Source organism: Heterodontus francisci, chromosome 36 (genome assembly GCF_036365525.1).
Source record: "Heterodontus francisci isolate sHetFra1 chromosome 36, sHetFra1.hap1, whole genome shotgun sequence".
Lineage (NCBI taxonomy): Eukaryota > Metazoa > Chordata > Chondrichthyes > Heterodontiformes > Heterodontidae > Heterodontus > Heterodontus francisci.
The window spans coordinates 1,126,300-1,149,205 of NC_090406.1; the positions used below are offsets into that span (position 1 = coordinate 1,126,300).

General features: G+C 49.3%; 1 protein-coding gene across 2 annotated transcripts in view; it reads left to right on the top strand.

The window, feature by feature from the left end:
* The window catches only part of il12rb1 (interleukin 12 receptor subunit beta 1), a 145,508-nt gene that overhangs the window by 78,377 nt on the left and 44,225 nt on the right, over positions 1-22,906 (top strand). The window contains exons 3-10 of one of the 2 annotated variants that reach the window (XM_068015946.1): positions 4,009-4,126; positions 4,989-5,158; positions 10,745-10,887; positions 11,793-11,826; positions 12,061-12,177; positions 12,613-12,704; positions 19,004-19,214; positions 22,689-22,871. In XM_068015946.1, coding sequence (XP_067872047.1) covers positions 4,009-4,126; positions 4,989-5,158; positions 10,745-10,887; positions 11,793-11,826; positions 12,061-12,177; positions 12,613-12,704; positions 19,004-19,214; positions 22,689-22,871 — 1,068 coding nt within the window. The remainder of the gene's footprint in view (positions 1-4,008; positions 4,127-4,988; positions 5,159-10,744; positions 10,888-11,792; positions 11,827-12,060; positions 12,178-12,612; positions 12,705-19,003; positions 19,215-22,688; positions 22,872-22,906) is intronic. The other variant, XM_068015947.1, reaches the window with a different exon arrangement.

A 22,906-nucleotide genomic window follows, 5' to 3' on the forward strand; every position in this document is an offset into this window, starting at 1 on the left:
GGGTGAGGGATAGAAATTGCTCAGGACACTGCAGAGAATTCCCCAGCCTTCGTCAGACAGTGACCATGGGCTCTTTCACATCCACTCAAGAGGCCGGACTGGGTCTTTGTTTGATATCTCATCCTAAAGACGACAGTGCCGACACTCCCTCATTACTGACCCTCCCTCATTACTGACCCTCCCTCAGTACTGACACTCCCTCAGTACTGACACTCCCTCAGTACTGACACTCCCTCAGTACTGACCCTCCCTCATTACTGACCCTCCCTCAGTACTGACCCTCCCTCATTACTGACACTCCCTCATTACTGACACTCCCTCATTACTGACACTCCCTCATTACTGACCCTCCCTCAGTGCGGCCCTCCCTCAGTACTGACCCTCCCTCAGTGCCGACACTCCCTCATTACTGACCCTCCCTCATTACTGACCCTCCCTCAGTGCGGCCCTCTCTCAGTACTGACACTCCCTCAGTACTGACACTCCCTCAGTACTGACCCTCCCTCATTACTGACCCTCCCTCAGTACTGACACTCCCTCAGTACTGACACTCCCTCATTGCCGACCCTCCCTCAGTACTGACACACCCTCAGTACTGACACTCCCTCATTGCTGACCCTCCCTCATTGCTGACACTCCCTCATTACTGACCCTCCCTCATTACTGACACTCCCTCATTACTGACCCTCCCTCATTACTGACACTCCCTCATTACTCACTCCCTCATTACTGACCCTCCCTCATTACTGACACTCCCTCATTACTGACCCTCCCTCATTACTGACCCTCCCTCAGTGCGGCCCTCCCACAGTACTGACCCTCCCTCAGTACTGACCCTCCCTCAGTACTGACCCTCCCTCAGTGCCGACACTCCCTCATTACTGACCCTCCCTCATTACTGACCCTCCCTCATTACTGACCCTCCCTCAGTGCCGACACTCCCTCAGTGCCGACACTCCCTCATTGCCGACACTCCCTCATTGCCGACACTCCCTCAGTACTGACACTCCCTCAGTACTGGCACTCCCTCAGTACTGACCCTCCCTCATTGCCGACCCTCCCTCAGTACTGACACTCCCTCAGTACTGACCCTCCCTCAGTACCGACCCTCCCTCATTGCCGACCCTCCCTCAGTGCCGACCCTCCCTCATTGCCGACACTCCCTCATTGCCGACACTCCCTCATTGCCGACCCTCCCTCAGTGCGGCCCGCCCTCAGTACTGACACTCCCTCAGTGCTGACCCTCCCTCAGTGCTGACCCTCCCTCAGTACTGACCCTCCCTCAGTGCCGACCCTCCCTCAGTGCCGACCCTCCCTCAGTGCCGACAGTCCCTCAGTGCCGACAGTCCCTCAGTGCCGACAGTCCCTCAGTGCGGCCCACCCTCAGTACTGACACTCCCTCAGTACTGACACTCCCTCAGTACTGACACTCCCTCATTACTGACACTCCCTCAGTGCGGCCCTCCCTCTGTACTGACCCTCCCTCTGTGCCGACACTCCCTCAGTGCCGACACTCCCTCAGTGCCGACACTCCCTCAGTGCCGACCCTCCCACAGTGCCGACCCTCCCTCAGTGCCGACCCTCCCTCAGTGCCGACCCTCCCTCAGTGCCGACCCGCCCTCAGTGCCGACCCTCCCTCAGTGCCGACCCTCCCTCAGTGCCGCCACTCCCTCAGTGCCGCCACTCCCTCAGTGCCGACACTCCCACAGTGCGGCCCTTCCTCAGTACCGACCCTCCCACAGTGCGGCCCTCCCTCAGTACTGCCCCTCCGACAGTGCAGCGATCCCTCAGTACTTACCCTCCGGCAGTGCAGCACTCCCTCAGTACTGCCCCTCCAACAGTGCAGCGCTCCCTCAGTACCGACCCCCCCCACAGTGCGGCTCTCCCTCAGTACCGGCCCTCCCTCAGTACTGCACCGGGGTATCAGCCTGGCTTAAGTTGCTGGTGTGGGCCTTGAACCCAGGACCTTTTGACCCGGAGGTGAGAGTGAAACCACTAAGACACCACCGATTAGTAAGTTTGCAGATGACACCATAATTAGTGGTATATTGGACAGTGAAGAAGGTTGTCTAAGGTTACAACAGGATATAGATCAACTGGGAAAGTGGGCAAGGGATTGGCAATGGAATTTAACGCAGACAAGTGTGAAGTGATGCATTTTGGGAAGTTAAACCAGGGTAGGACATATACAGTGAATGGCAGGGCCCTGGGAGTGTTCTTGAGCAGAGAGACCTTGGGGTGAAAGTACATAGTTCCCTGAAAGTGGCAACACAGGTAGACAGGGTGGTGAAGAAGGCATGCTTGCCTTCATCGGCCGAGGCATTGAGTACAAGAGTTTGGATGTCATGTTGCAGTTGTACATAACATTGGTTAGGCTGCATTTGGAGTACTGTGTGCAGTTCTGGTCGCCACACTACAAGAAAGATGTGATTAAGCTAGAGAGGATGCAGAAAAGATTCACAAGGATGTTGCCTGGTTTGGAGGGCTTGAGTTATAAAGAGAGATTGGATAGGCTGGGTCTGTTTTCCCTGGAGCGAAGGAGGCTGAGAGGGGACATGATAGAGGTATATAAAATGATGAGAGGCATAGATAGGGTAGATAGCTAGAGTCTGTTTCCCATGGTAGGGGTGACTAAAACTAGAGGACATAGATTTAAGGTGAAAGGGAGGAGGTTTAAAGGGGATCAAAGGGGTAAATTTTTCACACAAAGAATAGTGGGTATCTGGAATGAGGTGGTGGAGGCAGGAACAGTAGCAACATTTAAGAGGCATCTGGACAGGTACTTGAATGAGCAAGGCATAGAGGGATATGGAATTAATGCAGGCAGGTGGGATTAGTATAGATAGGCATTATGGTCGGCATGGACAGGGTGGGCCGAAGGGCCTGTTTCTATGCTGTACGACTCTAAGTCAGCAGCACCTACCGAAAATAAAAACAAAAAGTGCTGGAAATACTCAGCAGGTCTGGTAGCATCTATGGAGAGAAAAACAGAGTTAATGTTTCAGGTCAGTGAGTCTTCATCAGCACCAATGAAAATGCTGCTTAGATATATTGGTTTCAACAGTGTATAAACTAAACTAGTCTATCAGATGCTGCATTCGCTTGTGATCAATATGGTGAAGATGTGACAAACACACTGGCCAGAATTTTACACCACCCCAACAAGCTGGATGGTGGTGGGGGCTGGGGGAATGGGGGTCTGGGGGCTGGGAGAGTGGGGGTCTGGGGGCTGGGAGAGTGGGGGTCTGGGGGCTGGGAGAGTGGGGGTCTGGGGGCTGGGAGAGTGGGGGTCTGGGGGCTGGGAGAGTGGGGGTCTGGGGGCTGGGAGAGTGGGGGGTGGGGGCTGGGGGAGTGGCGAGTGGGGGCTGGGGGAGTGGCGAGTGGGGGCTGGGGGAGTGGCCTTCGCCCACTGCACACGGATTTTACGCATGGCAAGCGGGCGTCCTGGAGCCAGGAAAAGCCGCCAATGAAAACCAGGCGGTTGTGATCGTCCCAGGGAGGGGGGGGGCCTGCTTATTGGGCACAGGGTGCCCGATGAAAGGCCACCCCTGCTACCCCAACCACCACCAGCATCCAACACGCCCCCCCCCCCCCTTCCCCCTAACCGACCACCCTTGCCTCGCCAGGGCCTGACCGATTACCCCCAACAAGGCAACCAAAACCTACTTGTCCTCGCGGCTCCACGTCTTCAGCTGGGTTGCAGTCCCAGCAGTGGCCACCGCTCCTGATTGCACTGCTGGGACTAGCTGCAGCCCACTGATTGGCCGGCAGCTCAATGAGGCAGGACTTCCTCCCTCAAACAGGTGGAAATCCCGCCTCGGAACAATTAAAGCCCGGGGACCTGTAAAATGTGGGTCGGATCCCCAGGAGAGGCGGAAGCGGGTTTGCCACCAACTTTTCATTCGGTGGCCGGCTCCCGTCGGCCCAACATGAAATCCCGGCCTCTGTATCTACTCCCAGTCTCTCCTCACTGCTCTGATTCCTAATTCACCCGAGTTGTTATTCCAGGGGCCCTGGACGGACCATCTGGATTGATGTGTTACAGACAGCGGAGTGGAGATGTTGCACCACTGCACTGCACATGGACTGCAGGAATGGAGTTACCACAGTACAAGCTATGCTACTGGTCAGTGATGCATAGGTCAACATACACAGGAGCTAAATATAGTTCAGAGGGCCAGTATCATTGCTGAGAGATACAGAGCAGGCTCCCAGTACAAGTGGAGAATTCCCCAACATCAGTTACATTGTTATTCCTATGGGCAGCTATTTACACAAGGATTTCCTGGGTCAGCTCATTTACATACCCATTGGAGAAGGGAATGTTGTAAATCCAGTGCGAAATGGGTGGAATGTGATCGAGTGCAGCCTTCAAAAAGAAAAATCCTGACTGAAAATTGCAGCTGCTGCCAAGGGAGCATGGGGGAAATGAGGGGAACGGGAAAATGGGGCAGCGTGGGAGTGACGGGGTGGGATGGGGGGTACAGATGAGACATGCGGACACTGAGGGTGTGAAGAGATCAGGGGGTGAGAGGGCATGGAGGGGTTATGGGGGAAGGGAAGGGGAGGGGAGGGTGTGGGGTCCAGATAGCTGCCAGTGATCTGAATCTTTGAGAAGTAATGAGAGCAGATATCACTGCTCGAACTCTCGATTTCCCCAGCTCAGTAATTCTCACCTGTGCATAAAGGGGTCTGAGGGAAGGGCGACTGAAACCAGGGGTAATAGACACTGGACAGTGATGGCTTCTATAGCTGAATATCCTACTGAGACATCAGTCACTTCCCTGGGGTTTTCCTGAACTCGTGTCAGCAGTCAATTGATGAAATTCCCAGAGGACCAGGGTAACTGTTTCCCCTGAATTTTCCTGGGCCAGTGGCAGAGGGTAATATTACTGATCAATAGCTGATAAGACGCTGTAACTCTGTGCCACATTTCAGTTTATTTTTTCTTGTTTTATAACATTGTGTTTCACTCTTCTCTTTTCTAGTTGCGACAAATGCAAGAACTGCAAGTCCTTTGTGGCAGGAAATGAAACCAAGTACACCGTGCCCCGTGATGATCTGTACCTGGAAAAGAATCTAACTTTCTGGGTGGAAGCAACAGCTGGGGGCATAAGGGTTAAATCGGAAAAGTTATATATTGTACCAAAGAGCTCGAGTGAGTTGACCTTGTGCCAGATCCCAACATTTGGGGAGAATAGATTTTCTCCATCTGCTTGATCCACTGATGGCTGAGCTGGATGTTTTCCACTCATTATTACAGTTGATCAGTAGAGTTTCTGCATCTGATTATGCGCAAACTGTCACTGGAGGGATTAATTTGCAGCCAAGGGTAAAGCTTTTGTTGGAAGTTCTGCTAATTCAGGGTTGTGGGGGGCCGTTAATGTCCAGAATCTGCTTAATGTGGGGATAGAGTCTCTGTTACACAATCACAGAATTGTTACAGTGCAGAAGGAGGCCACTCGGCCCATCGTGTCTGCACCAGCTCTCGGAATGAGCAATTCACTTAATGCCATTCCCCTACCTGCTCCCTGTAACCCTGTACATTCTTCCTTTTTAGATAAAAGTCTAATTCCCTTTTGAATGCCTCGATTGAACCTGCCTCCACCACTCTCCGGCAGTGTAGATCCTAACAACTCACTGTGTGAAGAAGTTTTTCCTTATGTCGCTTTTGCTTCTTTTGCCAATCACTTTAAATCTGTGCCCTCTCGTTCCCAATCCTTTCACAAGTGGGAACAGTTTCTCTCTATCTACTCTGTCCAGACCCCTCATGATTTTGAATACCTCTATCAAATCTCCTCTCAGCCTTCTCTTCTACAAGGAAAACAGTCCCAACTTCTCCAATCTGTCTTCATAACTGAAATTCCTCATCCCTGGAACCATTCCTGTGAATCTTTTCTGCACCTTGTCTAACACTTTCACATCCTTCCTAAAGTGCGGTGCCCAGAATTGGACATAATTCTCCAGCTGAGGCTGAACTAGTGTTTTATACAAGTTGAACAAAACTTCCTTGCTCTTGTACTCTATGTCCCTATTAATAAAGCCCAGGACACTGTATGTTTTATTAACCGCTCTCTCAACCTGTCCTGCCACGTTCAATGATTATCCACATATACACCCAGGTCCCTCTGCTCCTGCACCCCCTTTAGAATTGTACCCTTTATTCTATACTGTCTCTCCATGTTCTTCCTGCCAAAATGAATCACTTCACATTTCTCTGCATTGAACTTCATCTGCCACCTGTCTGCCCATTCCACTAACTTTTCTATGTCCTTTTGAAGTTCTACACTATCCTCCTCACAGTTGATAATTGTTCCAGATTTTGAAATTGTGTCCTGTACACCAAGGTCTAGGTCACTAATATACATCAGGAAGAGCAAGGGTCCCAACACTGATCCCTGGGGAACTCCACTACAAACCTTCCTCCAGCCCGAAGAACATCCATGAACCACTACTGTCTGTTTCCTCTCACTCAGCTAATTTCATATCCACTTTGCTTTTGTCCCTTTTATTCCCTGATATTCTACATCCCAGAGTGTTGAAAGAGGTAGCTATGGAGATAGTGGATGCATTGGTGATCATCTTCCAAAATTCTACAGATTCTAGAACAGTTTCTGCAGATTGGAAGGTAGCAAATATCACCCAACTATTTAAGAAGGGAGGGAGAGAGAAGACAGGGAATTATAGACCTGTTAGCCTTACATCAGGAGTAGGAAAAATGCTAGAATCTATTCTAAAGGATGTGATAAATGGAGACTTGGATAATAATGATCTGATTGGGCAGAGTCAACATGGATTTATGAATGGGAAATCATGTCTGACAAACCTGTTGGTGTTTTTTGAGGATGTTACTGACAAAATTGATAAAGGGGAGTTGGTGGATGTGGTATATTTAGATTTTCAAAAGGCCTTTGATCAAGTCCCCCACAGGAGGTTGGTTAGAAAGATTAAAGCACATGGGATAGGAGGTAATATACTGGCATAGATTAAGGATTGGTTAACAGGCAGAAAACAGAGAGTAGGAATAAACGGGTCATTCTCGCATTGGCAGGCTGTGACTAGTGGGGTACCACAGGGATCATTGCTTGGGCCCCAGGTGCTCACAATATATATCAATGATTTGGATGTGGGGACCAAATGTAATATTTCCAAGTTTGCAGATGACACAAAACTAGGTGGAATGTGTGTTGCGAGGAAGATGCAAAGTGGCTTCAAGGGAATTTGGACAGACTTAGTGAGTGGACAAGAAAGTGGCAGATGGAATATAATGTGGAAAAATGTGAGGTTATCCACCTTGGTAGGAGGAATAGATGTGCAGAGTATTTCTTAAATGGTAAGAGATTAGAAAGTGTCGATGTACAAAGGAACCTGGGTGTTCTTGTCAATATATCACGGAAAGCTAACATGCAGGTGCAGCAAGCATTTAGGAAGGCTAATGGTATGTTAGCCTTTATTGCAAGAGGATTTGAGTACAGGAGTAGTGAAGTCTTGCTTCAGTTGTATAGAACCTTGGTTAGACCGCACCTGGAGTACTGTGTGCAGTTTTGGTCCCCTTACCTTAGGAAGGATATTATTGCCATAGAGGGAGTGCAACAAAGGTTCACCAAACTTGATCCCAGGATGGTGGGACTGTCCTATGAAGAGAGATTGGGGAAAGTGGGCCTGTATTCTCTAGAGTTTCGAAGAATGAGAGGTGATCTCATTGAAACCTACAAAATACTTAAAGGGATAGACAGGGTAGATGCAGCTAAGATGTTTCCCCTGGTTGGTGAGTCTAGAACCAGGGGACACAATTTCAAAATAAGGGGGAAGCCACTTAGGACTGAGATGAGGAGAAATTTCTTCACTCAGAGTGTTGTGAATCTTTGGAATTCTCTACCCCAGAGGGCTGTGGAAGCTCAGTCATTGAGTATATTTAAAGCAGAGATTGACAGATTTCTAAATACCAATGACATAAAGGGATATGGGGAAGAGTGTGGGAAAAAGGCATTGAAGTAGATGATCAGCCATGATCGTATTGAATGGTGAAGCAGGCTCGATGGGCTGAATGGCCTACTCCTGCTCCTATGTTCCATGAGCTATAATTTTGCTTAACTCTGTTGTAGAACATTGTATCAGATGCCTTTTGAAAGTCCATGTACACCACATCAACAGCATTGCCCTCATCAACCCTCTCTGTTACCTCCTCAAAAAACTCCAGCAAGTTAGTTAAACATGATTCCTTAATTAACCTGCATTTGTCCATGTGACTATTCATTTGTACCAAATTATTTTTTCTAGAAGTCTCCCCACCACCATAGTTAAAATGTAGTAGCTGGGCTTAACTTTACATCCTTTTTTTGGAACAGGATGTAACGTTTGCAATTCTCCAGTCCTCTGGCATCACCCCTGAGTCTGAAGAAGACTGGAAAATTATGACCAGAGCCTCCGCAATTTCCACTCTCACTTCCCTCAGTATCCTTGGATGCATCTCATCTGGCCCTGGTGCTTTATCAACTTTAAATATAAACAGCCTATCTAATACCTCATCATAAAGTTTAAAACCTTCTCGTGTATTAATTACCTTCTCTTTCACTGTGACCAGGGTAGCATCTTCTTGCTGGGTAAAGACAGATGCAAAATATTCATTTAATATCTCAGCTATTCCCCCCTGCCTCCATGCGTAAATCCCCCTTTTGGTCCCTAATTGTCCCTACTCCAACCTTTTACCACCCTTTTACTATTTATATGCCTATTCACTTTTATGTTAGCTGCCAGCCTCTTTTCATACTCTCTCTTTGCTTTTTCATTTCCACTCGACTTCTATATTCAGCCTGGTTCTCCATTGTATTTTCTACCTCTCATCTGTCATAAGCACACTTTTTCTTCTTCATCTTCATCTCTATCTCTTGGACCTCTTCAAATACCCACTGTGAATTTGCCAGAGTATTGGAGCGATTGGCCATCTCTCCAGGGATCACACCGATCTCTCCAGGGATCACACCGATCTCTCCAGGGTTCACACCGATCTCTCCAGGGTTCACACCGATCTCTCCAGGGATCACACCGATCTCTCTAGGGATCACACCGATCTCTCTAGGGATCACACCGATCTCTCCAGGGTTCACACCGATCTCTCTAGGGATCACACCGATCTCTCCAGGGTTCACACCGATCTCTCTAGGGATCACACCGATCTCTCCAGGGTTCACACCGATCTCTCTCGGGATCTCTGACCATAATCATAGCAAGTGATAGGGAGATACTGTGGCCAGTATCTGTCACAACTGATAATCAAAACCAACAACAAAGCTGCTCAGAAACAGGCAATGATAAAACTCTTTCATTCACAAGCATTGTACTGGAGGCTGATGTCCCTGCTCAGGCTGTGGTAGGTCAGTGTCTGAGACCTGTAACAATTTCAATATCATAACTGCCTCAGTTTACAACTAAATATTTCTCCTGGTCATGCATTTACTCTTTGGGAATATGGTATTCTGACGGTCAAGGTAACACAAACTGACAACTGCTGTAATAGCAACAACAATCACCTGTGAGGCCACCCCCACTCTGACCACAGTCTGAGCTGACCCTTCACCCCCCACTCTGACCACAGTCTGAGCCGACCCTTCACCCCCCACTCTGACCACAGTCTGAGCCGACCCTTCACCCCCACTCTGACCGCAGTCTGAGCCGACCCTTCACCCCCACTCTGACCGCAGTCTGAGCTGACCCTTCGCCCCCCACTCTGACCGCAGTCTGAGCCGACCCTTCACCCCCACTCTGACCGCAGTCTGAGCCGACCCTTCACCCCCACTCTGACCGCAGGCTGAGCCGACCCTTCACCCCCACTTTGACCGCAGTCTGAGCCGACCCTTCACCCCCACTCTGACCACTGCCTGAGCTGACCCTTCACCCCCACTCTGACCGCAATCTGAGCCGACCCTTCACCCCCACTCTGACCACTGCCTGAGCTGACCCTTCACCCCCACTCTGACCACTGCCTGAGCTGACCCTTCACCCCTACTCTGACCACTGCCTGAGCTGTCCCTTCACCCCCACTCTGACCACTGCCTGAGCCGACCCTTCACCCCCACTCTGACCGCAGTCTGAGCCGACCCTTCACCCCCACTCTGACCACTGCCTGAGCCGACCCTTCACTCCCACTCTGACCACTGCCTGAGCTGACCCTTCACCCCCCACTCTGACCACAGTCTGAGCCGACCCTTCACCCCCACTCTGACCACTGCCTGAGCCGACCCTTCACCCCCACTCTGACCACTGCCTGAGCTGACCCTTCACCCCCCACTCTGACCACAGTCTGAGCCGACCCTTCACCCCCACTCTGACCACTGCCTGAGCCGACCCTTCCCCACTCTGACCACTGCCTGAGCTGACCCTTCACCCCCACTCTGACCACAGTCTGAGCTGACCCTTCACCCCCACTCTGACCACTGCCTGAGCCGACCCTTCACCCCCACTCTGACCACTGCCTGAGCTGACCCTTCACCCCCCACTCTGACCACAGTCTGAGCCGACCCTTCACCCCCACTCTGACCACTGCCTGAGCTGACCCTTCACCCCTACTCTGACCACTGCCTGAGCTGACCCTTCACCCCTACTCTGACCACTGCCTGAGCTGACCCTTCACCCCCACTCTGACCACAGCAAAGTGATGAACAGAACAAGAAAACAAGTAACTGCATTTTTATGAGCAATGTAATTGAATCAAGATGACTTCTCCATTTTCAAACTGTTATTTCAGTCAAGTACGATGCACCGCGAGGCAAAGAAATTGAGTTGGTGCGATCTGAGGGAATGCTCATACTGACCTGGCAGAAGCCGGAAGAAAGAAAGATTCAGAATGAAATTCGGTATCGAAGCCTTGACGCCAGGAAGTGGAAACAGGTAGAAGGACCACAATCTCTTGTAAAGTTTTTTTTTAACTTGAAGCAGGAAACTTTCTCTGACCTACCTTCCATTAGCAGTTGATAAATCAGGGTAATTTAATTTCTGACACTGCTCCCACACTGACATTACCCCATCAATTCCCCAGCCATTAGTGACAGGAATTTAGGGGCGTTCTCAATGGTGAGAAACTGTTGAATTTCCATCGTGCCTCCCAAACTGCCATTGCAGCAATTTCTGGCCCTTTGTTTAGAACATTCGAACATCAGAAACAGCAGATCTGCCAATATGGTCCTTGAACATGTTCCGCCAGTCAATATGATCATGACTGATCTACCTCTACTCCACTTTTCTGCCTGCTCCCCATATCCCTCGATTCCCTTCACGTTCAAAAACCTGTCTCTCAGTCTTGAATATACTCAACGACTGAGCATCCACAGCCCCCAGGATACAGAATTCCAAAGATTCACAATCCTCTGAGTGATGAGGCTTTTCCTCCTCTCAGTCCTAAAAGTTCAACCCCTTACACTGAGACTATGACCCCCAATTCTAGACTCTCCAGCCAGGGGGAAACAATCTCTCAACTTCTACCCTGTCAAACCCTCTGATAATTTAATATGTTTCAATAAAATCACCTCTTATACTTCTAAACACAAGTAAGTATAGGTCCATTCTACTCAATCTCCCCTCATAGAACAAGCCTGTCATTCCAGGAATCAGTCTCGTGAACCTTTCGAACTATATCCTTCCTTGGGTAATAGTTTAACCTACAAAACTATACTCATTTCCAGAAAGATTATGTTTAATTGTTAAATCTGGTCCAGAAACTGGGATTCCAAAGGACAATTAAGATTCACTGTCTATCTGTTAAAAGTAAAGTAATTCCATTTGATCTTTCTTTTCAGACAATCTGCATTTCAAATGAATTGGAGGCACAAGGTAACCAAAGAGTCAAACAGAATCCCCATCAATTTACCACTTAGAAATGTGAACACAGCAACAATCAAACTGGGAGACAAGTTAAACTCAATGAGGAAAATGAGCTTCAGTGGGAGAGTTAGGGGACGAGAGTAACGGGTTTTAATTGGACAGTTGTGATACTGAGGATGGGATTTGGAGAGTTTTTCAATTCCCTGACTTTGCTTTCGTTTCCTTTGGTGTTGGTGTTTTCAGAGACCTGTAAGATCCACTTGGAATCATCCTCCGCCTATAAACTCCAGATCCGAAGGATTCTCCATGGCAACGGAATCATGTGGAGTGAATGGAGTAAAACCATCTTTATCCCAGCAGGTTGTTAAACTGGAAATATCCTTCACAGAAAACATAACGGTCAGTGAGGGGGCAATGGGGGGGAGCGGTCAGAGATAGTGAGGAGGGGGTTCAGGAACTAGACAGTGGGGGTGGTAAGGGATGATGTGTGGTTCTGGGTCTGAAAGTGGTCACAGATGCTTTGGTGGATTAAGGTGTGAGCAGAAGGGTCAGGGATGGTAGTTCAAGATGTGAGGAGTATGTTGGAGTATGGGGGGTCAGGGATGATGTAGGCGGTCAGAGATGGTGCAAGGGGGTGTCAGGGTGTGAATGAAGTGAACAAGTGAGACACAGCTGAGTGGGAGTTAACAAATAGGTGGCTGACTAACTTGTGAAGAGGTGGCTGCTCCTGAGTGTTAAAATCCGCTGTTTCACATGGGCAGGATTTGCAATAAGGTAATTTTATTTCTTCAATAGAAATCACCCAAAGTCTGGATCTGCGCTGGGCATTTCTTCATGGGCTCAGTGAACAGTGTCCAGGGGAGCGATATGTGCAACTGCAATGGCAGGTGAGTGCATATAGCAAAGTGATGTGCCTCTCTCTCTCTCTGTCTCCCAGTCCTTTCCCGCCTGTCTCTGTCTTTCAGAAGGTGGAGGGAATGCAATGCCGCCTCAGCCCTGTTTCAGACCCCCGGCCAAATTCCATGTTGAGCAGCCAATTAACTGATTAACTGCCCGCCATCAGGGACGCTGTCCCTTTAAGGTAAAAACGCCTGTCTCTTGTACTTTCCAGCCAATCAGAGGGCAGCAGTTCAGCACTGCCAGTAGTGCCACCAGTAACAGTGGCCATTGCTGGTACTGCAGGAGGCTTTGCTCTGCCAAAGATTTCGGAGACCAGGACGCAGGCCCCGGGGAGGAGGCGGCCATCACCTCTGTGGGCCATAGATTTACGCCAGAGGAGGGATCCCTTCAAGTCTGATAGGAGGCTGCCAGGACTCACCTGGCAGTGTCTCCACGTGGTGGCGGCCGCTCCGAGCTTCGGAGAATGGGAGCGGAGGCAGGAAGCTGAATGTTAGTGGCCATTCATTGGCCACTAAGGGCCTCAGTTGGCCTTTCCCGCCTGGACAAAACTCCATGGTGTTGGAAGGCAATGGGACACTCCACCCCTCCTGCCTTCCCTCACAATTTTATGGGCCCTCACATCCCGCCTCCATTCCTATTCCTACAGGGTTCATGAAATTCCAGACTCTGTCTCTAGTTGGGTTTTTCAGAATTTTAACTGCCAAGGAGAGTCAGATAAAGGTACATGCAGGGAGTTAAATCCCTTAAAAGTAGCTTAAGGTCGGAATCCCGAAATCCCATTGACATCAACTTCAACATTTCACCTGGGCGGGTTTGCCGGTGAGTGGGGGACCCCCTTGGAGTTGTCGACTAAGTAATTGTTATATGCAAACAGGTAACTAAATGCTGTTTTAGCCCAGCATTCTGGCTTTGACAAACAGTGCACCTATTTTTCTAGCAACTCGCCAATGTCATTGCGGTGAGCGCATGGGGCAACAGCTTCTTCAGTGAAACTGACAGGCTGGGAAGGCTTTGATCAGTGAAACTGAAGTGCTTCAGCCATGGCCAGGTGAGAGCCTCCTCCTCCCAGCCTTCCCCCCCTCCTCCCAGCCCCCCCCCCCACTGCTCCTCCTCCTCCTCCTCCCAGCCCCCCCGCTCCTCCTCCTCCTCCCAGCCCCCCCGCTCCTCCTCCCAGCCACCCCTCCTCCTCCTCCCAGCCCCTCCTCCTCCTCCTCCCAGCCTCCCCCCCTCCTCCCAGCCCCCCCCCACTGCTCCTCCTCCTCCTCCCAGCCCCTCCTCCTCCCAGCCCCCCCCGCTCCTCCTCCCAGCCACCCCTCCTCCTCCTCCTCCTCCCAGCCCCTCCTCATCCTCCTCCTCCTCCTCCCAGCCCCTCCTCCTCCTCCTGCCAGCCCCCTCCTCCCCGCACCTCCCCCCCCTCCTGCCAGACTGCTTTCACTGCTTCACAGGTGTTTTCCAACTTCTTGGAAGTCACTCCTCCCCTCTTCAGCTGCATTTTCTTATTAGTTTTGACCATAGTGTTGGGAGCAACTTCTCCAGCTACACCTTGGACCTCTGATGAGGATCAAGAGCAGCCGCACCCCAGCAGCATCAACTGCCTTCTTCTGAGCCACTTGTCCCTCCACAAGGAAGAGGAGATGCACACAGAGATCCAACTGCAAGGAGGTCGATATCTGCAGCCTCCTTCCCAGTGAACCAGGTGGGCACACATTGCCAGTGGCCATCAAGGTGCCCGTCACTGGAGGGGCCACCCTTCTGCATCCCTCCAACCTGCAAATGGTAGCATTTGTGAAGGGAGACTGTGAGGCATGGGAGTGAGAGGGCACAAAGATGAGTGTGAGTGTTGGCTGTTCAGATGGGGATGTGAGGAGGTGCCTGGATAGAGAGGAGTGAGTGGACCTGCACGGAGTGAGTGGACCTGCACGGTGTATTGGTCTAGGAGTGCTGTGCAGGAGAATGCTGAGGAGGTCAGAGTGTGGGTCATGACACCTGACAGTGTTACACCGCTCGCCTTTCCTGCCCTCCTGAGGTCCTGGATCCTTTTGCAGCACTGTCTTCAGATTGGAGGGACCACACTCCTGCTCACATTCTCGGCCACTTCAATCCATGCTTGCTTGGTTGGAGAGGCTGCGCCTCTTACCATCCCTACAAAAGATCAGCCCCTCAGATCCTGCACAGAACTTCTAGGTAAGTGTCCGAGACCTGGGGGGCATCCCTCCCAGGTCTCCTCCCCATCCCTGGGTGGGGGGACATCCCTCCCTGGTCTCCTCCCAACGCAGGGTGGGGGGCATCCCTCCCAGGTCTCCTCCCCATCCCTGGGTGGGGGGACATCCCTCCCTGGTCTCCTCCCAACGCAGGGTGGGGGGCATCCCTCCCAGGTCTCCTCCCCATCCCTGGGTGGGGGACATCCCTCCCTGGTCTCCTCCCCACCCCTGGGGGGGGGGGACATTACTCCCTGGTCTCCTCCCCACCCCTGTGGTTACTGAAACCTCAGGAATCCATACTGACCATGTTGGAGTTCCTTTGATCAGAAATCCTTCCTTTGACGATTCATCGCATTATCCTGCCTTCCCTTTCTCAATGGTTGGGCTGTAAACGCTGTGGCTGAGTTAAGCAGCCTGGACAAAGTTTGCTTCTTTGACAGAAAAGTTCCTGACCCACTACAAGCCTCCCACTATGTGTGGGTCTGTGGAAATAAAATTCCACTATATATATCTCCCTATTTGTTCACTATATTTTTCAGCACTTCATCTGTGATCTGAGTGTCTAAAAATGCATCAATGAAAATAAATAGTGCTACAGGAATTAGCTGATTGATCTGTGAGAAGGAGCCCTCTGTCTCAACATTGAACTGTAGTAAATGCAGACATTACAACACAAAAACAGGCCCAACCAATCTATACCAGTGTTTCCCCTCTGAGTATATAGTGCCACAAAAAGCAGGACAAGTCCAACCCGGCCAGTTACCGCCCCATCAGCCTCCTCTCAATCATTGGCAAAATGATGGAAGGGGTCATTGACGGTGCCATCAAGCAGCACATGCTTAGCAATAACCTGCTCAGTGATGCTCAGTTTGGGTTCCGCCAGGGCCACTCAGCTCCTGACCTCATTACAGCCTTGGTTCAAACATGGACAAAAGAGCTGAACTCAAGAGGTGAGGTGAGAGTGACTGCCTCTGACATCAAGGCAGCATTTGACCGACTATGGCATCAAGGAGCCCTAGCAAAACTGGAGTCAATGGGAATCAGGGGGAAAACTCTCCACTGGTTGGAGTCATACCTAACGCAAAGAAAGATGGTTCTGGTTGTTGGAGGTCAATCACCTCAGTCCCAGGACATCACTGCAGGAGTTCCTCAGGGTAGTGTCCTCGGCCCAAGCATCTTCAGCTGCTTCATCAATGACCTTCCTACAATCATAAGGTCAGAAGTGGGGATGTTCGCTGATGATTGCACAATGTTCAGCACCATTCGTGACTCCTCAGATACTGAAGCAGTCTGTGTAGAAATGCAGCAAGACCTGGACAAATATCCAGGCTTGGGCTGATAAGTGGCAAGTAACATTCGCATCACACAAGTGCCAGGCAATGACCATCTCCAATAAGAGAGAATCTAAACATCTCCCCTTGACATTCAATGGCATTACCATCACTGAATCCCCCACTATCAACATCCTAGGGGTTACCATTGACCAGAAACTGAACTGGAGTAGCCATATAAATACCGTGGCTACAAGAGCAGGTCAGAGGCTAGGAATCCTGCGCCGAGTAACTCACCTCCTGACTCCCCAAAGCCTGTCCACCATCTACAAGGCACAAGTCAGGAGTGTGATGGAATACTCTCCACTTGCCTGGATGGGTGCAGCTCCAACAACACTCAAGAAGCTCGACACCATCCAGGACAAAGCAGCCCACTTGATTGGCACCCCATCTACAAACACTCACTCTCTCCACCACTGACGCACAGTGGCAGCAGTGTGTACCATCTACAAGATGCACTGCAGCAACGCACCAAGGCTCCTTCGACCAAACCCGCGACCTCCACCAGCTAGAAGGACAAGGGCAGCAAATACATGGGAACACCACCACCTGCAAATTCCCCTCCAAGCCACACACCATCCTGACTTGGAACTATATCGCCGTTCCTTCACTGTCGCTGGGTCAAAATCCTGGAACTCCCTTCCTAACAGCACTGTGGGTGTACCTACCTCACATGGACTGTTCAAGAAGGCAGCTCATCACCACCTTCTCAAGGGCAATTAGGGATGGGCAATAAATGCTGGCTTGGCCAGTGACACCCACATCCCATGAATGAATAAAAAACACATTTAGCTGCTGTTTCCATATTGCTTCATCTGCCTCTCCAAACTAACCCTGAATCCTGACACAGTTTCTGCCTCAGCCACTAACACTGGGAGTGAATGCACAACCTCACAAATCTCTGTCGATAGTTTCTGCTGCCCTCTGTTCTGAATGTCATACATTTAATCTTCTACCTAAGGTCCCTCATTCCAGATAGTCAACTACTGGATACAGTTGGCTTCATCTACCCTGTCTCATCCTTTCATCATTTTAAACACTTCTATCAAATCTCCTGAAAAAGACGCACATTTTCAAGTCTTTCTTAAAAGCAAAATACTGCGGATGCTGGAAATCTGAAACAAAAACAAGAAATGCTGGAATCACTCAGCAGGTCTGGCAGCATCTGTGGAAAGAGAAGCAGAGTTAACGTTTCGGGTCAGTGACCCTTCTTCGGAACTGACAAATATTAGAAAAGTCACAGATTATAAACAAGTGAGATGGGGGTGGGGCAAAAGATAACAAAGGAGAAGGTGCAGATTGGACCAGGCCACATAGCTGACCAAAAGGTCACGGAGCAAAGGCAAACAATATGTTAATGGTGTGTTGAAAGACAAAGCATTAGTACAGATTAGGTGTGAATACACTGAATATTGAACATCAGCAAGTGCAAACCTGAAGAAAAACAACCTGAAAAAAACAGTGGGTGAGCAAACTGAACAAACTAAGATGAAATGAAATAAATGCAAAAAAAGATTGTAAAAAATGTTAAAAGGAATGTAAAAAAAAAAGGAAGAAAAAATAACTAAAAATGACTAAAAATGAAAGTAAAGTGGGGGGCTGTCATGCTCTGAAATTATTGAACTCAATGTTCAGTCCGGCAGGCTGTAGTGTGCCTAATCGGTAGATGAGATGCTGTTCCTCGAGCTTGCGTTGATGTTCACTGGAACATTGCAGCAATCCCAGGACACAGATGTGAGCATGAGAGCAGGGGGGAGTGTTGAAATGGCAAGCAACCGGAAGCTCAGGGTCCTGCTTGCGGACTGAGCGGAGATGTTCCGCAAAGCGGTCACCCAGTCTGCGCTTGGTCTCCCCAGTGTGGAGGAGACCACACTGTGAGCAGCGAATACAGTATACTACATTGAAAGAAGTACAAGTAAATTGCTGCTTCACTTGAAAGGAGTGTTTGGGGCCTGGGATAGTGAGGAGAGAGGAGGTAAATGGGCAGGTATTACACCTCCTGCGATTGCAAGGGAAGGTGCCCTGGGACGGGGACGAGGTGGTGGGGGTAATGGAGGAGTGGACCAGGGTGTCGCGGAGGGAACGATCCCTTCGGAATGCTGACAGGGGAAGGGAGGGGAAGATGCGACTGGTAGTGGCATCACGCTGGAGGTGGTGAAAATGGCGGAGGATGATCCTTTGGATATGGAGGCTGGTGGGATGAAAAGTGAGGACAAGGGGAACCCTGTCACGGTTCTGGGAGGGAGGGGAAGGGGTGAGGGTAGAGGTGCGGGGAATGGGTCGGACACGGTTGAGGGCCCTGTCAACCACAGTGGGGGGAAATCCTCGGTTGAGGAAAAAGGAGGTCATATCAGAAGCACTGTCATGGAAGGTAGCATCATCAGAGCAGATGCGTCGGAGACGGAGAAACTGGGAGAATGGAATGGAGTCCTTACAGGAGGTAGGGTGTGAAGAAGTGTAGTCGAGGTAGCTGTGGGAGTCAGTGGGCTTATAATGGATATTGGTAGACAACCTATCCTTTCTTGTTACTTCTTAAATCTAAGATAATTACTAAAATCCAATCGGGAGTTCAGGAGAAACTTCTTTCCCCAGAGAGTGGTGAGAATGTGGAACTTGCTACCACAGGGAGTGCTTGAGGTGAATAGTATCGATATATTTACGGGGAAGCTGGATAAACACATGAGGGAGAAAGGAATAGAAGGAAAGGTTCTCTTTTTGCTTTTTGTTTCACTAACAATGAAACTGTTTCCTTAGCCCCCTACTGATCCCAACATCAGAGTGACCAGCTACAGCCTCACCTTCCAACCAGCACTGAATAAAACCAGCTTCACTCAAAAACCACAAAACAAATCGAGCTATCGAACAGCTATCTCTCTGGCTCCATACAATATCTCAATAGTTGCCTTGAACAGAGTGGGAGCCTCAAAGACTGAAACCATCTACATCCCTCCTGCGCCTCCAAAAGGTACAAACCAGTCTGGTGACACCAAGGGTTGGGATGTCATGTGTAAGTTGCAGGTGGGCTCTGATTGTGGATGCAGCTTGTTAACAGTACAGTGGATTTCAGGGCCTGAGAAAACTTGGTCTTGCAATGACCCATGTCACAGGCACAAGATCTGTGCTCCCAAATGCAACCGGTCTCTGTTAGCTGGAAATGCAAGCTCTGAGGAGGACACAGAGGCTGCAAAGACATATAGACAGATTAAGTGACTGGGCAACAAGATGGCAGATGGAATATAATGTGGGGAAGTGTGTCGCTCTCAACATCCAGAAACTGAACTGGAGTAGCCACATAAATACTGTGACTACAAGAGCAGGTCAGAGGCTGGGAATTCTGTGGCAAGTGACTCACCTCCGGACTCCCCAAAGCCTGTCCACCATCTACAAGGCACAAGTCAGGAGTGTGATGGAATACTCTCCACTTGCCTGGATGGGTGCAGCTCCAACAACACTCAAGAAGCTCGACACCATCCAGGACAAAGCAGCCCGCTTGATTGGCACCCATCTACAAACATTCACTCCCTCCACCACCGATGCACAGTGGCAGCAGTGTGTACCATCTACAAGGTGCACTGCAGCAACGCACCAAGGCTCCTTAGACAGCACCTTCCAAACCCATTACCTTGACCAGCTAGAAGGACAAGGGCAGCAGATGCATTGAAACACCACACCTGCAAGTTCCCCTCTAAGTAGGAATAGAAAAGTAGAATTTTTTTTTTTAAAGGTGTGAAACTTCTAAAAGTTGATGTTCAGGAGACTTGGGTGTACTCGTACAAGGAACGCAGAAAGTTCGTCGTAGAGTTATACAGCACAGAAACAGGCCCTTCGGCCCATCGTGTCTGTGCTTGCCATCAAATACCTATCTATTCTAATCCCATCTTCCAGCACTTGGTCTGTAGCCTTGTATGCTATGGCATTTCAAGTGCTCATCTAAACACTTCTTAAATGTTGTGAGAGTTCCTGCCTCTACCACCTCTTCAGGCAGTGTGTTCCAGATTCCAACCACCCTCTGGGTGAAAAAATGTTTCCTCAAATCCTCTCTAAACCTCCTGCCCCTTACCTTAAATCTATGCCCCCTGGTTATTGCCCCCTCCGCTAAGGGAAAAAGTTTCTTCCTATTTAATCTATCTATGCCCCTCATAATTTTGTATACCTCAATCATGTCCCCACTCAGCCTTCTCTGCTCTAAGGAAAACAACCCTGGACTTTTCAGTCTCTCTTCATAGCTGAAATGCTCCAGCCCAGACAACATCCTGGTGAATCGCCTCTGCACCCTCTCCAGTGCAATCACATCCTTCCTATAGTGTGGTGCCCAGAACTGTACACAGTACTCCAGCTGTGGCCTAACTAGCGTTTTATACAGCTCCATCATAACCTCCCTGCTTTTATATTCTATGCCTCAGCTAATAAAGGCAAGTATCCCAAATGCCTTCCTAACCACCTTATTTACCTGTGCTGCTGCCTTCAGTGATCTATGGACAAGTACACCAAGGTCCCTTTGACCCTCTGTACTTTCTAGGGTCCTACCATCCATTGTATATTCCCTTGTCTTGTTAGTCCTCCCAAAATGCATCACCTCACACTTCTCAGGATTAAATTCCATTTGCCACTGCTCTGCCCATCTTACCAGCCCATCTATATCGTCCTGTAATCTAAGGCTTTCCTCCTCACTATTCACGACAACACAAATTTTCCTGTCATCTGCGAACTTACTGATCATACCTCCTATATTCACGTCTAAATCATTAATGTACACTACAAACAGCAAGGGTCCCAGCACCGATCCCTGCGGTACACCACTGGTCACAGGCTTCCACTCGCAAAAAAAACCCTCGACCATCACTCTCTGCCTCCTGCCACTAAGTCAATTTTGGATCCAATTTGTCAAATTGCCCTGGATCCCATGGGCTCTTACCTTCTTAACCAATCTCCCATGTAGGACCTTATCAAAAGCCTTACTGAAATCCACGTGGACTACATCAACTGCTTTACCCTCATCTACACATCTAGTCACCGCCTTGAAAAATTCAATCACGTTAGTTAGACACGATCTCCCCCTGACAAAGCCATGCTGACTATCCCTGATTAATCCCTGCCTCTCCACATGGAGATTAATCCTGTCCCTCAGAATTTTTTCCAATAGTTTCCCGACCACTGATGTTCGACTCACCAGCCTGTAATTACCTGGTTTATCCCTGCTACCCTTCTTAAACAATGGTACCACATTCGCTGTCCTCCAGTCCTCTGGCACCTCTCCTGTGGCCAAGAGAGGATTTGAAAATTTGTGTCAGAGCCCCTGCAATCTCCTCCCTTGTCTCACATAACAGCCTGGGATACAGCAAGCAATTAGGAAGACAAATGGCATGTTGGCCTTTATTGCAAGGGGATTGGAGTATAAGGATTTCTTGCTACAATTGTACAGGGTTTTGTTAAGACCACATCTGGTATACTCTGCAGTTTTGGTCTCCATATCTAAGGAAGGATATACCTTGCCTTGGAGGCGGTACAGCGAAGGTTCACTAGATCGGCCCCTGGGATGTGAGGGTTGTCCTATGATGAGAGGCTGAGTAAATTGGGCCTATACTCTCTGGAGTTTAGAAGAATGAGAGGTGATCTCATTGAAACATACAAGATTCTGAAGGGGTTTGACAGGGTAGACACTGAGAGATTGTTTCCCCTGGCTGGGGACTCTAGAACATTTAGGACTGAGATAAGGAGAAATTTCTTCACTCAGGGTTTATGAACTTTTGAAATTCTCCATCTCAGAGGGTTGTGGATGTTCCATTGTTGAGTATTTAATGCTGAGATAGACAGATTTTTGGTCTTTCACGAATTAATGGCTATGGTGAGTGGGTGAGAAAGTGGAATTGAGGTCGAAGATCAGTCTTGATCGTATTGAATGGCAGAGCAGACTCGAGGGGCTGAATGGTCTACTCCTGCTCCAATTTCTTGTGTTCTTTTAATTTCCAATCAGTCTTTAGGAATTGATGTCAAGTGACTGGGGGTGGGGGTCCTGGCACTCTGGCACAGTTTTTGTGCATAATTGAGGGGGGAGGGGGTTAATATCACGACAGCTCAGTCCATCTGGCCAGGGATGATATCCCGGATCCTGATTCTTTCCACTTTTGAATAGAACCAGATGATAGATTCTTAGAAATGTACAGAAAATGTTCACTTAGAAAATGTACAGAATCACCCATAAAAATCCCAGACAATAGACACAAAAATTGTTTTATTTTGTGGGTCAAAAATACAGGCTAGAAATAATCACAAGGGTTATCCCATTCTCCCACTGACCCCTGAATGACCTTGAGATCAGTAATACCCCTCAGGGATTCCCCAGGAGAAATGTGGAAACTCTAAAAGCTGTTCAGACTGTCTGTTCATTCTCTTTATTGATTTTACTGCTTACTTCCTTCACTCTGCCATATCTGTACAGAAACACCGGACCTGAATATCACCGTGCTTAATAACCACACCTTGAAAGCCTCATGGATTCACCACCGTGTCCAGTTCTACTGCATCATCTTGGAGCTGGTGTCAGTCGCCATTCTGAGCAATACCTGTCAATCCAGAAAAGAACTGAAAATCAAGAACAAAACAGGTCGGCATCTACTGATGGGTAATGTCCACACCTCCAGCAACCTGCTGACCTTT